Raw genomic sequence first — 18,779 nt, forward strand, 5'->3', positions numbered from 1 at the left:
GCAATGTTGACAAAAGTATATTTCTGTTCAATAAATTTGTGTATACTTTAGAATTCTAAAATGTAATTGTATTCACATTTTAAATGTGGTATATAAAATTAAATAGTCAATGTTTGTACCTTCATTAGTTTTAGTTTTATTTACGAAGAATACTTAGTTAAATCATTTTTCGGTAAATTTGTATATCCCCCATAATTTTTTTACAGTCTGAATTAAGTTTTATTATTTCTAAAAAAACTACGACGAAACGAAAGCTTTCAAAATTTTTTCAACAATATACAATATTACTACTGATAGTAAATAAAATTTAGATCAATGGCAACTTGTAAAAAAAACACAGTTTAATTTTTTGCTACTGAGTTCTTATCATCTACGCATCATACAAAAGCAGTGCTTTTGAGAGTGCTCGATTGTGCGAAGCGTTACTGTAGTTGGAACAATCAACGTTGAGAATTACGCCTCATAATGCGCTCTAGTGCTGTAATTGGAAAAATACCATGATAAATTATTGGCCTATCAACTGGCATCGCGTGCCATTGGACAAATTAAAAAAGTATCAAATTTGACATTGACAGTTGACAGAACACAGTGAAAACCGACAGAGTGTTTCGTTTTATTTGTTTACTTTTTCACTTTATTTGTTTTTTCTTTCAATCAACTTTCTGAGTTGTTAATTAAAAAAATCACTTATAATTTTAAATATCTCTTCAAACATCTTATTTTAAGAACCATACGATTTAAGTGAATGAAATGGCTGACGATGAATGTTAGTATTCTGCATTCTCACAGAATACCTCTATTGTTACTCAAAAATTAATATTTATAAAAATTAGTCTAAGTTTTCTGCAATCTGTTCTTTATTTATCCATATTTATATTACAGCTCCTTCAGACAGTAGTGTGCTGGCGATAATTATTGATACAAACCCAAATCAACGCTATATTACTGAAGACCCTAAAATACTAACAGGATGCTTAGATGCAGTAATTGCTTTTGCCAATTCACATTTGATGCAGAAAACTAGAAATCAATTGGCACTTATAGGTTGTCACTTCCATAAAAGGTTAGTAATTAAATCAAGTGCTTATCTCAAATTAGAAAAATGAGTTTTTATTTCATATATTAATGCCTTAATACTTTGTTTGCCGGATATGTCGTACCAGCGGGAGGTTACTTTGCACATAATGCCGGCTAGATTATGGGTACCACAACGGCACCTTCTTCTGCCATTCAATTATGGGTAAGCATTATTGTGTTTCAGTCTGAAGGGCGCCACAGCTAGTGAAAGTAATGGCAAATGAGACTTAACATCTTATGTCTCAAGGTTATGAGCTCAGTAGTAGTGCCGCTTAGAATTCAAAAGCACTGCATTGTAATAGGCATATCAATTCCCATCAGCTGAAGTCCTGTCTCGTCACTTTTTGTTATAAAAAAATGGAGATTGTGTGCAGCATTTGGTGCTGTGTAAAGATTATATGATATTATTATTTATAATAGAGATATTGAGTACTGTAGTATACTCCTCTTTTCTACCAATATGGCAAGAGAGTTTTAAAGTCAAATAAACTTCGTTCAATTAGGCTTAAACGAAGCACTTTTGAATTGTTACTATGAATATTTCTTTTAAATTACTGAATACCATATAGTTGGATAAAAATCTCTTATTTTTAATCTTTCTTTCTCAAGATTTGTTTTTTGACATCTCCCTCTCAATCTTTGACATTGTCTTTACTCATGTGAATTTAGTTGACAGTAATTTTTTATGTATATTATAATATTTGCAGTGAATTCCTGTACCCATCACCAGGGAAACCACTAGATGTACGACAAATTGATGGACAATATGAATTGTTTACATTAGTTGAGAAAACAGTGAAAATGAGGTAATTTTTGCAAACAATGTAAAGTGAGTGAAACTGAACAGTTGAGCTGTGTTTGTTACCATAACTTTGGATTGGTTTTTTAAACAATTACTATACCAAAAAAAAGGGCATTTAAGTTTCAAAGTGAAAGTTACTCACTCTGAATTATACTCCTTTCTTACTTAGGAATGTAGCAAACTGAGGAACAAACAAACAATCTGATTTTAAGCATCTGTCAATAAAATCTCTGTTGTACTTTTGATAAGCATCAAATCAAGCTCCTACATCAATTGAAAAGACTGGCAATACTCCTCTTTTCTACCAATATGGCAAGAGAGTTTTAAAGTCAAATAAACTTCGTTCAATTAGGCTTAAACGAAGCACTTTTGAATTGTTACTATGAATATTTCTTTTAAATTACTGAATACCATATTTTCGGAAAAAGAGAAGGAAGAGACATGGCACATGATGCGGCCGCTAGTTGTATCACTCACTATTATGCAAACATAAATGTATTTACAAGATGGTCCCAGAAAATGTACAACAATAATCTAGTGTTATGAAATTCAATAGAATTATTAAAAACATCTATATGGTAAAGTTACTTTAACATAAAAGACTATAAATAGTATGACCACACCCAGATTTATTTAATGAAAATTTTTATTATAATGAAAATTTATAAACAAAAAAAAAGAGTCCATATGAGGTTCTAAGGAGTGAATCTTCTCCGGTCTGAATCATATATTGGGTGGTAGACCTTGAGGTTGCATAAGTCATTTTAAAAATATTTGTGAACCAAGAGAAGACATTTCACAAAGACACTGACAGCTAATACAAGTAATAATTAAGGCTAATTTTATTCCTCTAAAGTAATAAAAAAAATATTTAGTCACATGTACATGTGAACTTACAAAAGTAGATTTAATAGGCAGTTTAAAAAATATACAAAATTTGTTTGAATCTAAACTTTCATATAGCAATCAAAATCATAGACTTGCAATAAAATACTGTATAGATGAATGAAGTGTTTGAGAGAGAAGAACACCCATGAAGGAGATACAGCAAGATAGAAAAGTCAAACAACAATAATTTTAAATATTATACAACTAGTTAACTGACACATTGACAAATGAATTCATCACACATTATCAAGCTGTTAGGTCGAGTATACTCAGGGGCTAGAAAACCAAGGCGGTTTTCTAGCAAAGTAGGCACTGAAGATCTAATTTGTCGTAGTTGAGCCTGGAGATTGCTTACCGTAGGTATTTAGGAAAATTTATGAGTGGGGTTCAATAGAAGTTTGGTTATAAAATAACGGAACCAAATGAAATGAAATTAACTTTAACAATATATTTATTTAGTTTCATAACGAGGCATGCCTATATGATATGCACACCCCTGAGTATACTCTAGTCAGGTGTATCTAAGCCTGATCAAAGTTAATAAGCGAATGGTTATCATCATTTATAATTTTTTGTATGTTACAGATTAGTAAATTTAATAAAAAGTCAACCACAAGAAGAGAAACCAGGTGAATCTCTATTGGCGGGCGCCTTAGCAATGGCACTCTGTTTTATTGCAAGAGTAAGTTAAGTATAATACTTTTTTTTAACATTAAACCGAAATTTTTTATGACTGCTAATAGAAGTGAACGTTAAGTAAGAAGAACTATGACATATGAATGGCTGTTTGGATAATTAAGTGAACTAATAAAAATTAAATTCTCATATTTGTAAATATAATATTAACAAAATATTGGATCCAACAGACATCCTGTTCAAAAAAAAAAGTGTGTGTACATACTTATGAATGCACGAAAGAAATTACACTTCTTTGGTGTAACAAAACAAAAATCCTGAAAAAAAAATATTCCTCATGATATTTTATGTTTGTAGAAAGATCAATATTGTAATATAGTAGGTATTAAACGATACTATATATATATATATATATTATTTAAATATCATTAAGAAAAAATTTCATACAATCAGAAAAATTTATGATTTTATTTTTATCTTACCACTTGTACATATCAAAATTTATTAAATTCTCTACCTACACATATGGGATTGGACTTAGTATCCCGTTGCACGAATTAGGAGGTAAAAAATATTGTAGTTAATAGAGCTTTGTCAACGATTATAATGCTACCACTACCATTATTACAAGGTAATGCACCGTTTTCAAGAAAATAACCTAAAATGGGTAAATCACGTAAATAAAACGCTCCATGAGCGCTGGCATGGCGGCGGGAGGCTAAAAACTGACAGTTGGACATAGTTAAACAGAAAAGACTCAAATCACACTTTGGTCAAAATAGAGTTAGTATACCATCATACTCCTGAAGGCCGAATCTGTCATATAGTGAAAACACTTTCTTTCCACTTTCCAATTCCACCTTCATTAGGATATCATCCCCACCATCTGGATGGTGGATCCTCCACAGTGCGGTTTTCTAGGAGCTTTCTTCCACGTACTACAAAGCTGTGGAATGAGCTTCCTTGTGCGGTGTTTCCGGGACGGTACGACATGGGTACCTTCAAAAAAAGCGCGTACACCTTCCTTAAAGGCCGGCAACACACTTGTGATTCCTCTGGTGTTGCAAGAGAATGTGGGCGGCGGTGATCACTTAACACCAGGTGACCCGTACGCTCGTTTGTCCTCCTATTCCATAAAAAAAAACACTATTTTTCAAATGTACACGGAAACAATTTTTTTTTTATTTATATGGAAGATTATTTAGAGCTGAAACTTCAAATGCTTATAACTCTAAAGTGCCTTTGTGTGGTTTGAGTACTTTCTGGTTAACTACGTCCAATTGTAAATGAAAAACTGTAAAATGAAACCTAAAAAATTGGACAGACTAGACGGCTTTAACAATAATCATTTTTAGACTAAAAAGGCTAGAACCCAGAGTTGTAAAGCCAGTTAAAAAATATCAATTATTATTTTTCGTTTATTTCCCATATTGTTAATTCCGTTTCTATCGTAGTTGCGTGAATGTTCCTGTGTTCTGTTTCGTGCTTAGCTGTTAGTGTGCCGCCGACATGCCAGAGCTCATGTAGCGTTTTATTTACGTGATTTACCCGTTTGAGGTTATTTTCTTGAAAACGGTGCATTACCTTGTAATAAAAGTGGTAGTATTATAATCGTGGATAAAGCTCTATCAACTACAATATTTTTCATCTCCTAATTCTTGCTACGGGATAGTAGGTCCAACCCAATAATAAATATATTTATAAGTAATAAAATAAAAAAGTTCATCGATTTATTAGACGCGATCGTCAAAAATATTTGAATGTTTTAAATTTTTCTTTCAGATGCGTCGTGAAGCAGGTGTGGGCGCTAGAATTAGTAGTCGGATTTTAATAGTTACCGGAAGTTCGGACACCGCCGCCCAGTATATCAACTATATGAACGTTTTCTTTACAGCTCAGGTAAATAATAGTTTATAGTTATTTATGCAACTGTTGTGTAATAAGGGGTATTAAAACACGAATGTGGATTTATCACACGAGGCGAAGCCGAGTGTCATAATAGTATCACATGAGTGTTTTAATACCTAATTATCAACAGTTGCATACAAGACTTTATCTACACCCAGAATATGAATCCTCTAAAAGATTCTGGAACAGTTAGCTTACTGCTAACATTAAAACACCAGTCCTAGTAGTAAGCTAATATCATTCATTACTGATTCTATACAAATAAGATAAGTATTAATGAAACAATTACTTATTTTAGTAGTAATTTACATTTTGTATAGTGCAATAATTAAAATTCACTCGAATATAATGTTCTTTTGCAGCGTTTAAAATGAATCGCTTATTTTTTGTAAACAAAACAATAAAAATATCGAAGAAAAATGGCGGGGATTCGAATAACCTACTTTTTTTTACGGCGCGCGATGTTCTGGTAGTGCGCGTATACGAAAATGTTCTTTTTTTGAAATTCATACAGATACCACGCATCGATCAATAAGAATGTGGCTGTATGTTGAAACATTAATTACAAGTACAACATTAGAACACTCCTTTGGGTGATGTAATGGTTATTAGAACATTAGGTGTTTTAATGTTGGCAATAAGCTAACTGTTTCAGAATCTTTAATAGAGGATTTAAAGCATGGGTGTAGATAAAATTATTTAAACTTACATGAGACATTATTAACTTTATTTATTTAAATCGGCTTTACTCACGCTTCATCGGAATTGGTACCGAATAGAGAACCGGGGAGAGCAGTCGGGTTTAGCACGTCATAATAAATTAATCTTATATAATAAATACGTCTAGATAGAGCATCTTACTGCTACACAAACGATGAAAACAGGCCAGGTTTATTACTTTAGTGTGCGTGACAAGCTACGTCTTACGCTCGCGATTTGTATATCACATTGTGTAAGTTTGCGGGCGTTGCTCCAAATAGAGGTAAACTGTCAACCTGAATTTTTTTCGACGTTTTCACACCTGTCACAGTCTATCTAGACGTATAAATGATCTAAGAATTTAATATTAAATATATTTTGTTTCAATCTGCTTGATAATACTCTCTTTCGATCCACCCCTTGTTGCACCAACTTTTGCTCATATCTGGGGAATATTCAATTTTTTTTTAATTAATTATTTCAGAAACAGCAAGTGCTAATAGACGTGTGTTCGTTGGACAAACACCTCAGCCTGTTGCAGCAAGGTTGCGATATCACTGGGGGACTATATTTAAAAGTACCCTCGCTTGAAGGCCTCCTGCAATATTTACTGGTGAGCTATGTTTATAGAACGTCATTCTAGAAATGTTTGACAGTCAGCGCTGACGTCGGTCGAGCGTAGCTATAACTATGATAAAAAAACCGACTTCAAAAACTGAAAAGTATCAAATAACTAAAAATTTAATTTAATACACCTATACCTTTAATATATAAATAAAATACTAAAATTTAATATTATATACAGCTTACTTACTGTATTTATTTAGGTTATCTGGCCTTGCGTGTCTGTCCGCTTGGGTTATTTTTTCTAGACGAAGCTATCCCGCTCAGTCACGCGTGGCGAGGTACCTTTATAACATTTGGCTTGGCACCGACTTCAAAGCTATCAATATGTAGCACATACAAATAATAGTATTTTATTAATATTAAAGGTGAACTATTGCATAAGAGGTGTATTAAATTAAACTTTTCAGTTTTTGAAGTCGGTTTTTTTAAACGTAGTTTATTTTTACGTTTTAGTGTCAGTAAATAATAATATTATATATAACAACTTGAATGAAAACTCCAAAAAAAATTTAGCATTATCATCATTAACATTAGCTTATATAAAGGAGACATTTTTTTTTGTTCGAGGAATAGGCCCACCACGAAATGTGATGTATAGTAATGAAACATATATTGATTTATTCCTTATAATTTCTAGATTACAATGGTATATTTAGTTTGAAATGGTCTAACTGGTATACTGAGAAATACGACAAAATGTGACCGTCAATATAACCTAAAAATCATATATAAATGTTAGTAATAAGCTATTACGTAATATCTTGACATACAACAGAAACGGCCAAAATTAAGTAGGAGTGTAAGTAGTACTATCTGATATCAAAATAAACAGAGCCTGTAGGAAGACTAAGGATACAGCTGATAAAAGACGGTTTACAATGATGCACAGAACAAAAATGTTCATCACACTAGTATATTAATAGTCCCAGGGGTGTGCACACCGACACCCCAATACTTCAGTTTAGCAGTCAGGGCAATTACCATTACCACTATACCAGAAACCTTGCCAAAAATACTTAAAAACCATCATTGTAATTTCAAAGTCTTGTCTTAATAAAATAAGTAAATACTATTGAGGTAAGGTTTTGTACACTGTTTATCATAGGAAGAAATAACACATTGTTTATATAGTCTAAATTTTTATTAGTCATCATCATTTTTAAAATCATCTTTTATAATTAGAATCTCATCCAGAAACGATGCAGGTGACTCAGTCTCATCTTGATGCCCTGCCCTAAATACCACCCAACAGACATTTCATGTTCACAGCAACCAACAGAATGTATGATGTACATGTACAGAATGAACACACAAAACCATTGCAACAGTAAACGGCAAGATAAGCTTGAGTATTAGAAATCGATGATTGAACCAGTAGATAAGGTTTTCTACTTGTGTGCCTTGATTGTATCCTACCCCAAAGAAGGTATTAGTTTGAACAAAATATTGTATTCTCCGGAGGCCCAGTTCAAGTCTTCAGGTATCTCAGACACTAATTAATGTTTTCGCACATTACGATGAACGTACTGCACAATTTACACAACGACTCTGCAGTATAATATGCTGTAAATGCGATATTAAAATATATGAAATAAACTGAATAATTATAATAATGCAAAATAAACTTTCACGCAACTCAAAAGAAACGAAAAATACGGAATTCTGTTTTGACAACATCAAAATCAAAATGACAGATACAAAGTTCGCAGATATAGACTTTGTCTATGTTACTTTATTCCATTGCACGGTAATATTAAACTATGTACTTAATGCTAAATTAGTTTAATCTCTAAAATAATAATTGAAATGAGGTTCATGGCTCCAATAGATATTTGTAACTTTTCAAAAGCCGATAATCACTGTTACAACCACATTTTGCAGTAATATTTTTATTTTCTCACATGAATGTCACAAATGTTTCATTGTACGCATTTTATTGCCATGGTGACCATAGCTGTATACAGGAAATGTATCAAGCGTTTGCTTTTTTATTATAATTTCATGAACCCGGTTAGATTTTTACAACAAAATATGGCATATTGACAATAATAAATTAATTACAATTTTACTAGCATAATACGATTAATAAACGTGATATCCAGTGGGACCAAAAAAAATGTCTCCTTTCTTCTTCAATTTGACGCTCCATAAGAATAGGGTAAACAATATTTTCTCCCTTTTATTTTTTCTTCACAAGTGTACACGCGCAATCAAAGAATAATGGCGAAGTTTCATACTACACTAGCTGACCCGACAAACGTTGTTCTGTTCATAATAAAAAAAATCATGCAGTTGGAATTTCATAAAATCCTTTCTTAGCTGACCTCTACTCGGTAAAAGGAATATTCCTACCAAATTTCAAGTGTCTACGCCTTATGGTTCCAGAGATATCGTGATGAGTGACTATGTACGTGGAAATCTCTTATATATATATCGATAATATTTGAAATGGAATGGTAGCGTCTCAAGAACTGACCTGTAAATCAAATCAAAATAACTTTATTCATGTAGGTCACGGAAATGACACTTATGAATGTCAAAATGTACTAATTAATTCTCTATAATTTTCTGAATCTATTGATATTATACATTTTTAATTTAGAACCGGGATAATGGAGAAATATAATATAATATTGACACACTTTTTACACAATTTATCTTGCCCCAATTTAGGTATATAGCCTGTGTTATGGGTTGGAAGACAACGATATATTTAATACAATATACTTACTTAAACATACATAAATACATATAAATATCAATGACTCGGAAACAAACAAGAAATAAATGATTATTTTGTTTGTTTTTAGGTTAGGTTTAATTTTTTTTATTTAAGCGTTCTCACTATAATATACATAAATATTATATTCCAACAACAACATCACTGAATAACTCTTTTAAATTCCAAAAATCTTTAAGGATAGTTACCATAGGCACATAGCTATTATTAATTACTACCTACTTACCAAACTATCTACGGTCAACAACTCAAGAGTATTATATTATTATGATAAAATAGGAACTTGAAGCAATGGTAACAAGAGTTTATTTGCTACATACCAGAGTTGGCTGTCTATAGCTTTGTAATTCTATAAAAGGGAAGTCAAATGCGCAATCCATAGTAGTAGGTAGGTACTTCTAAAGAGTACCTAACCTACGCCTTATTTTAAGGCTCGTGTCGACTTTTAAACTACTTCCATTTTTATAAACTAAAAAAATCTGGTAAAATAAGTACCTAGTTTCCAATGTCTTTATCTCAATCCAGTATCTTATTTTATAGAATTGGGTAGCAGTAATGAAACAAGCAAAAGATTTTGTTTTATATTTCTTCGTCTCTAATTAAAACTTCATCGAGAAATTCCGCAGGTGCATTTCTATTGGTTTGATGTCTAGCTCATCCAACGTACCACAGGAGCGTCATTACATGCACACAACAACCAATTATGCGTCTGCCCACTAAACAGTTGCAGCAGTATTCTGGTATTCCCAATCTACCAGAAACATCATTTTATATACATAATACTGCTTACGTGAGATATGTCTAAATTTTGATTTTTTTCTCAAAATTGATTCCTTTAGAATTCTTTTTGATGTCATTTCTAATACCTACTAAATACTACTACCGCGTCGGAAACAAATGGCACTCTGTGAGAGAAGAAGCGGCGCAAGAAACTCTCCCAGCATTATTTTTTTGCGCTCTTTTCAATAAAAATAAACAATATTGTACAGTCATTTCTATCGCTATAAAATAATCACAATGTAGTCCCAGGCTGTCCGATCATTTAGATATTCAGCAGTGGAGTAATCGGATTTACAACAGCCATTTTTTTATAAAATATTTAAATTTATTTATAGATAATGCCTGAACAGTGGCTGGGACTTTATTATAGAAGTGTATACATTTACCCTTAAAGCTATTATGTATCTTATGAAGCCTACTAGAGTTAGTTACAAGCAATCCCTTATTTCTAGTGTTATAATAATGAAAATCACTATTAAGAGCAAAAAGGTGACGATTTTTGTGAATGTATATTAAATTTTCATAAATGTACTGACAATGAACAGTCATAATATTTATTTCTATATTGTATTAATGTGTATTTTCCCCCTTATCAGTGAGGTATCATCACCACTGCCTCTGAGATTATTTTGAAGTTGATCTCTAGCTACTTCAATTCTGTATCGGCCGTCAAAACGTATATGCTCACCGAAATATGATCGAGCTTGTCATATTTGATAACTTCCCAAGGCGAATAAAATTAGTTCATCATATTCAAACCTTGAGAAGTATAAAATATTATCTCGGTTTGCTGTAATGCTGCAATAGTTTGCATGCCGCCTATTCATATTAAAGTTATCAACCATTTCAGATAGATTGTTTCTTAAATTAATTCTCTCTCTTATAATTTATATTATATTATTTGCATGTGTATTGTCCCTTAGGCGAACACCAAACTTCCTACTAATATTATAAATGTGAAAGTTTGTATGTCTGGATGTATGTTTGTACCACTTTAACGCAAAAACTACTGAATGGATTTTGATGAAACTTTATAATAATATAGCTTACACACCAGAATAACTCATAGTCTATAATTTATAAAACTATAGTGTAAATTATCCAAAATATAAAATAAGTGTGAAGTAAGTATAAAATAAATCTGCAATTTATATGGCAATACAACGTTTGCCGGCTCAGCTAGTATTCAATAAAGCTACAGGAGTGAGGTACTGACTTATTAAAAAATTCATAACGAAGTAATTTAAAATCTCATTTAAAATACCCATTTACTACCTCTACCACCCATCTACAAAGAGTTATACACCATGTTCGATTAGCCTGAGCTGTGGTGAGTTGGTGTTCCCCTTCTAACGAGAGAACTTCTAACTTCTTAAGAGAAAAATTTAAAGAAATAAACATTTTGACTGTTGCTTCTCAATACATTTTTGATAATGTTCTGTATGTTCATAAGCACATTGAGGAATTCTCTAGAAACTGTGTCATTCATAATGTTAACACGAGGAACAAACATAAACTTGTTATGCCTACTACTCGGTTGGGTCGAGTTAGTAAGTCTTTTGTTGGGCGATGTATATGCTTCTACAATATGATCCCAGAAAATGTACAAAACAAATGTGTTACGAAATTTAAAAGAATTGTTTAAAAACGTTTGTGTGGGAAAGGTTATTATAGCATAAACGATTTTCTTAATGACACCACGGACTGGGAATAAAGCGAACACCCTCAGACTCTTTAAGTATAAATGTTTATTGTACAATTATCACATTGTAATCCATATTTTAAATAAAAAAAAGCCGGCTGAGTTTCTTGCGTCCATTCTTCTCAGGTCTGAGGCAGTCTCTTTTGAATGGGTGGTAGCTTTTGACGTTCAATAAGTGATTTTAAATCCTATTTTGAATAAAAATATTAGAATTTGAATTTAACAAACTATCTGGCATGTATGGTATTGTAGCCACATTGCTCTAGCAGACCAATACTGTCTCTGAATCCCCTATCCAGTATAATAACATCATGCAAAGGTGATCCTTCACTGAAAAATGTTGACATTATTTCTGCATCTGATGTGGTAGCCTTGTATGGACCGAAGCTGTCCAATATATAGCCATCACTGGCAACTAACAGAAAAGGTTTTACTTAATTCCTATACTTGTGCCAAGAGTATGTTTGTTTTTGAAATAGGTAATTGCTGCTTTTGTTAACATATAGATATGTGGCATCACTTATTAAAATGCCTCTTTGATTTAAATCATTCTCATAAAGTGATCTCGGAATCAATAAATTGTGTTGCATAAGTTCTTCTCGTGGAATATGGTTTATTCCCAGATTTAGATTAACCAAATCCTGGAGATGAACTTCTCGAATCTTGCTCTTTAATTGTGCTTATGTGCGAAGGGGAATTAGAATTAGTAGAGAGGAGATTATCTCATCAGAGTCCCCTGTCCTAAGTTTAATTAAATATGCAGCTAGCCCCACAGCCGACCTTCTTATTTCTTGTATCCAAGGAATATCATTTAACATAACATTAAATTGATTTTTACTAAATTCCACCCAGTATTTAAATAATGTTTCATCCATCTCTTGAATATTGTTGAAGTTGAGAGTAGGGCTAAATGCATTCACAAAAGAAAATTTATGTTGCACTTGATCTACTGTAAATACACTCACACTATTTTCAGCATCATATAAAGTGTTCCATTCTTTATTTGCTAAAAGCACATCACAAATGCGGGCTAATCTTGGCATGTAGAAATTGTAATTTTTCAATACAGTAGCAAATGATCAGATATAGAGTGCAGTGGATGGTTGGTACAATTAGGAAACACACAGTGATTACTGGTATTTCCAGACTGTTTATAATTTGGCAAGAATATAATATTTGCCTCAACCTCTTCATCTGTTACATTTTCTTCATTTGAAGGAGGTTCATATTCCACATGGGCACCTTGATCCAATTGCTGGACATCTTCAGCCCCAACTCTCATAGGATAATGTTGCAGCGGTGCACTTCTCCCTGTGTGCATAGCCAACAAGGATGACACACATGATCATTGTTGTGATATCTGAAAATATAAGATTGTAATGGAATGTATAATAATGCTTTAAAAAACTATGACATGAGTTATCAAATCAATTTATATTGAAATGAAAAAGTATATACAAAATAATATATAAATCATAGAGTTACTTTCTCAGATCATTGTGTGACACCTATAAAATACCTAAGCATTTTATTAAATATATATGAAGCCTGAAAACATTATATTAAATATCTATGAAGATAAAAATATACATTTACTTGTCTTGGTGAAATTCTTCCTTCAATTATTGAAACCACTTGTATTTGTAATTGTGATGGATTTTCTCTAAATATCAAATCACTTTGTCTTCGCAAAATGGAACAGCCACATAAAATGCACACTTGAGAATGGCCATGGTTAGATGATGAAGCTTGCTGGCCACCCTGAGGATTTATTTCTTCTTGTAAAACTTGATTAACAGCACCCATTGCAAGCTCCCAGCATCCTTCACAAACAACATCACTATCAGTAATCTGAAACCAGCTCCACATGTATAATGTGCTATATGTATGTTGATTACCTAGATCTATAAATATGCTATAGATCCTGATGACTTGATCATAATAATGTAAAGAAACATAGTAATTACAATGTATGGGGGAGACCCAATTGCAGATCAAGGAGGACACTCTTGTGTCAAGTTAAACGACATGATATCGTCGTTGGTTATTGACACAGAAGTTGCAATTTATACACAAAATCCGGGTTTTGCTTCGATTCATAGCAACAGCGTACGTTAGACCAAATCGCGGGGCAAATCAGAGTCCGGTAATGGAGAGCAGACGTAGTTCAAAGTAAGGTTCAGAGTTAAAAACGAGAAAAAGATATTATCGGAGTCCAAAAACAAGCCAGGTAAATTGAAAGTATTAAAATAAAGAAACTAGAAAGCACAAAACAACACAACCACATTAGATAACTATAACTGATAGATACTAACAGTAAGTTCAGTTGTAACTACTAGGTGACAGGTGTAGAAACTCATTGTCGCATTGACAGATAGCTTTCCTTGATGTAGGTAACCTAAAATGGATGCGATTTCATTGTTGTGACAGCTTAAAATGTGAAAATTAAATAAATATTTTATTTATTTCCCCGGTTCCCTTTGCAATACAATTTTATCTACAAAGTCAATCTAACTGCGAATTTTTTTTGTAACTATCCTAACCTTAGACGGTTATTCAGAAAAAAAATCATATTAAATATTATATACTGTATATACTCGTAGTTAGTCAAGTAAAATTTCGCCATTGTTCTTTGCTGTCGGTTGAGCACGCAACATGATCAGCGCGTATGGTACGTGCTACGCTCGACCGACATCAGCACTGACTGTCGGTCGAACACTAAATGAAGCCATAAGCCAGGAGTGGGACAGACGCCTTAAAGTGACGTTTTCAGAAGACTGTAGTGCCATCTGTTAGTTGGCCCGAAAATGAAAGCTTTGGCAGCTGTCACTATCTTTAAAACTTTTCAACTTCTTTCTTCTTTGTGTTACTGCCCACTGGTCATAAAATGGCGGCTACGTCTGTCTAGCGTTAGTGCATGTATGTAGCTCTCGTGTTCCATTTTGCATATTTACACTAAATTATTACTACTAAATCTATCCTTTATGATCTATGTTGTGACAAAATTAGATAACTAACTCTACGCGCAATTTCAACATGGTAAAAAATTACAATACCTACATTAAAAAGTAGAGTTAGTTATTTATTTGCGTCAGAACATTAAAAATGAATTTTATAATTTCGAGCTTATATATAGTTATTTTCGGGGCCAATCTTCAGATGGCGCTAGTTTTCAAATAGACAGCTCATAATGCGTAGAGAGGGCTCTCTTTTCCTTATATATTATTTTACTCGTTGCCTTAAGCAACACTACAACAATGTTTGACAACTCGTGTCAAACATTTCTAGAATGACGAAGGTGCGTCGCTCATTACATACAAATATGCGCGTTGAATAAGGTTCAGCTATAAAACAAGAAACGAATAGGAAAGTGTACAGAATATTAAAGGACGTTATTATTCAGGCCGTTTCTAATGGATTCTGTAATATGATGTCCGAAACTTAACTTAGATATTGAAGTTTATAGTTTATTTAAAAAAAGCACATTTTATTGCTTTTCTATCGCTTTGTTCGGTAGTCACCAAAGCTCTCAAGCACGGAATTTTTTAATGTTTAATTGAACCTAATTTTGAAACTTGTATGTAAATTGAAATTTATTTAATTCTCGTCCATTGGTTGTGGTGCAGTAGACATATGAGTTTAAAGAGGTTTGGTAGCTGGAGTATGATACAAATGGTTTAGTTGACCAGCTAACGTCAGGGTGTTGAATTTGCGTGACGGTGTGCGCGCGCATTGTTTATTTATTAATTTATCACAATTGGCTATGATAATTTTTCCTTAAAGTGCCAGAAGAAGTGTATTTAAAAAACAATTAACTTACTTTGAGTTATATATATTTGCAGTGGGTATTTCTTCCGGATGTGTCCGAGCGGAAACAGTTAGTGTTGCCCGGGCGGGGTCGTGTTGATTACCGGGCCGCGTGCTTCTGCCATCGTGAGTTACTCACCATCGGATATGTGTGTTCTGTCTGCCTTAGTGGTATGTATTAAGTCTTAACAGCCAATTCACGTTTATATATAGTTTAGCCATAAATACTTTTAAAATTATAAAAAACTAATATGGTGGGCGGTTGGTTAGGGTATAGGAGGTATTTCTATGGGGGATATATACGGAACTCTGCGTGATTGAAAAAAGGCATATTAACGGAGGCACTATATGTAACTTTTTTTATGAAAGAAGAAGACAAACGAGCGTACGGGTCACCTGGTGTTAAGTGATCACCGCCGCCCACATTCTCTTGCAACACCAGAAGAATCATAAGAGCGTGCCTGCACTTAAGGAAGGTGTACGCCCTTTGTCGTATCTTCCCGAAAACACCGTTCTCCAGCTCGTTCCACAGCTTGGTTGTACGCGGAAGAAAGTTCCTTGAAAACCGCAATGTGGAGGACCGCCACACATCCAGATGGTGGGGATGATATCCTAACTTGTGGTATAAAGAAATTGTAGTCCCATTCGTTCTTTTAATAGGAGATGGTTTTGTTTTTATGCACGCCCCCATACTACGGCCGTTCTAGTTAAACCTTACCTTCAGTATGTACCTTAGAGATGTGGATCAATATTATTAGGTGGCCAGCTCACCAGGCAAAAACTAATGAGACAAGCTTGGGAGACAAATTTAGAAAAAAAATCCTATCCCCGCTAGTATGGAAGAACTTAAAAACGCGTTACAGGAAGAATGGAACGCAACACGTCATGATTTTCCTGATAATCTGTTTAGGAGTATGCCAGGGAGATTGGGAACAGTTCGAAAAGCTAGAGGGGGAAATACTTACCTAGTATTATTGGTTATAGCCCACGTTAGGACCTTTCCTAAACTTTGTGGAAAAAAAGGTGCATAGAAAAATGTTTGTTTCCTATTATTTTTTCTTTTTGTTTTGTTTGGTTGATTTTCCTAATTGATCAATAATTTTCTCGACATTTTTTATTTGAAATAAACAAATAATAAGTAAAAACGAAATTATAATAAACTTAACTGTCACAAATATCTATAATATTTTGTTTTTACAATCTCTTTTGCGTTCCTTTAAAGGAGGACGGGCCTTCTAGCGTAGGAACCAATAACTTGAACTTTTGTTAGTAGCATTAGTAAAATCCATACAATTTTTATCATTTGATAAAATTATACGTATAGATAATATACTATTATTTTATATGCGACATATCTAGTTTGATGATTTTTTTATGGATTCAATGTTTAGTTTTGTCATATCACGCTCTCACTGATCTTATACTTCTAGTGCTGCCAGCTTCAGCCTACATCCAATTTACAGTTATGTTGCTAAATGAATATTACGTACAGAACACCTAGTGTGCGAGTACATCTTGGCAGTTAATTTAATGTTTTGGTACTTCTCTATGTACAAAAAAAATGATGATAAACATAAAAATAAACACTAATTCTTTTTGAATGAAGTCCGACTTTAGCGATTTAGGATTTCCTTCCATAACGATATTTAAAGTACTTAAAAAAACCTTTCTGATGAATTAAGCTGGCTTGCATACATTTTTGCCAGTCCTCTTATGTCCATGAATATAAACCTATATTTTATAATATTTTTTGTTTTATACTAGTGTTTCTATTTTCAGTATTTTGCAAATTCAGCCCAATCTGCACAACATGCCAGTGAGTATTAATTATTGTGTTATTTTTTCTACTGAAAATCCATTTTATTTTGTTATAATAATGCAATTTTAGTAGTATATATACTAGTATACTTATAAATAGTTATTCAAACAAAACAAATCTTTATATTTACAATACTATGATTTTATTAAAAACTATCATTATGGGGAAGTGTGCCATAATTTGCAGTATTTCCACATTGGATAGCTAGGCTGATCCGTTGATTGAAACAGCTGCCAGCGCTTGGGTTACCAGTCCAGCCCTATTGAGGCTATTGAAGTACTTAGTACATTACTAGTATACAAGTGTAACTTTTTAATCAATTTAATAATGAATTATAACGAAATGTTCGATAACAAAGTTGATTTTCCTAAATGATTAGCGGTTCGAATAATATGTATTATTTGATTGAATGAATTTAACCTACTAGAATTCATTTGTATTTGTTGAATTTGTCCTTATATAACAAATAATGCAATATAAATAAATGATGACGTATAATAAATTTTTAGTGTTTTAATAATATAATAAAAGCCGTAAATTGAAATTGATAAATTCAGACGTAGTGATTAACAGCCTTAGATAATTTATACGTCTAGATAGAGCCTCTTGCTGCTAGACAACTGATGAAAACAGGCCCGGTTTATTACTTTAGTGTGCGTAACAAGCTACGAACTACACGCGCGAGTTGTACGTCACTTACAAATAGAGGTTAACTGTCGACCTCAATTTTTAATTTTTCAGAGGTTTTTCTTTGTCGAAGACTAATAATGATTCGTCTATTTTCAGTACGGTGTTCAAAATCGGCGGACCTCTTCCTATTAAGCCAAAGAAAAAGAAGACTAGAGTGTAGATTATAATAATTTAATAAAAGTAACATTATTTTTAAGAAACCCTCGTGTTTTATTTACAGATATACTAGCTGCATCGCGCGGTTACGGTCGCCATTATGCTTATGTCATAAAATACCTATTATAAGATATACTTAGATTATTTATACGATGTTAGTGCTAAGAATCACACTTTTTTTAAATGATTGTATTTCTTTTTGTGATGGTTGGCCGTGTCCTATGTTTGATAGCCCATACTTTTCCTCATGAATCTGGCTATCATACACACACACACACACGCCTATTTATCATCGGAGTAGGTAGAGACAACATAACGCCACTTGCTTCTATCATTACAAACCTCACGCGCTTCCTCTACATTCATGACTCTTTTCATACATGCTCGCCGGTTCTGGAGGCTTCGGACCTTTCCTTTTTTTCCTGATGTCCCCAATTTGGTCGACGAA

At 33.0% G+C, this 18,779-nt stretch overlaps 1 protein-coding gene and 1 long non-coding RNA gene across 2 annotated transcripts; one reads left to right on the forward strand and one right to left on the reverse strand.

The window, feature by feature from the left end:
- The first annotated feature begins 588 nt into the window (after nt 1-588).
- LOC126979568 (general transcription factor IIH subunit 3) lies at nt 589-18,375 on the forward strand. Its single transcript, XM_050828938.1, has 9 exons — nt 589-766; nt 883-1,063; nt 1,785-1,883; nt 3,353-3,449; nt 5,186-5,302; nt 6,495-6,623; nt 15,702-15,837; nt 17,446-17,482; nt 18,272-18,375. The coding sequence occupies exons 1-9, from the start codon at nt 751-753 to the stop codon at nt 18,333-18,335; spliced, it is 876 nt and encodes a 291-aa protein (XP_050684895.1). The 5' UTR covers nt 589-750; the 3' UTR covers nt 18,336-18,375.
- LOC126979585 (uncharacterized) lies at nt 9,956-13,715 on the reverse strand. Its single transcript, XR_007732847.1, has 2 exons — nt 13,450-13,715; nt 9,956-10,128 (listed from the first exon to the last, which is right to left on the reverse strand). It is a non-coding gene; the product is annotated as an uncharacterized LOC126979585 (long non-coding RNA).
- Nucleotides 18,376-18,779: the final 404 nt, after the last annotated feature.

Source organism: Leptidea sinapis, chromosome 3 (genome assembly GCF_905404315.1).
Source record: "Leptidea sinapis chromosome 3, ilLepSina1.1, whole genome shotgun sequence".
Lineage (NCBI taxonomy): Eukaryota > Metazoa > Arthropoda > Insecta > Lepidoptera > Pieridae > Leptidea > Leptidea sinapis.

Excerpts from the sequence above, each read along its gene's own strand:
- LOC126979568 (XM_050828938.1), top strand. Across the intron at positions 5,303-6,494 it reads ACGTTTTCTTTACAGCTCAG|AAACAGCAAGTGCTAATAGA; the intron begins GTAAATAATAGT and ends TAATTATTTCAG. Across the intron at positions 6,624-15,701 it reads GCCTCCTGCAATATTTACTG|TGGGTATTTCTTCCGGATGT; the intron begins GTGAGCTATGTT and ends ATATATTTGCAG.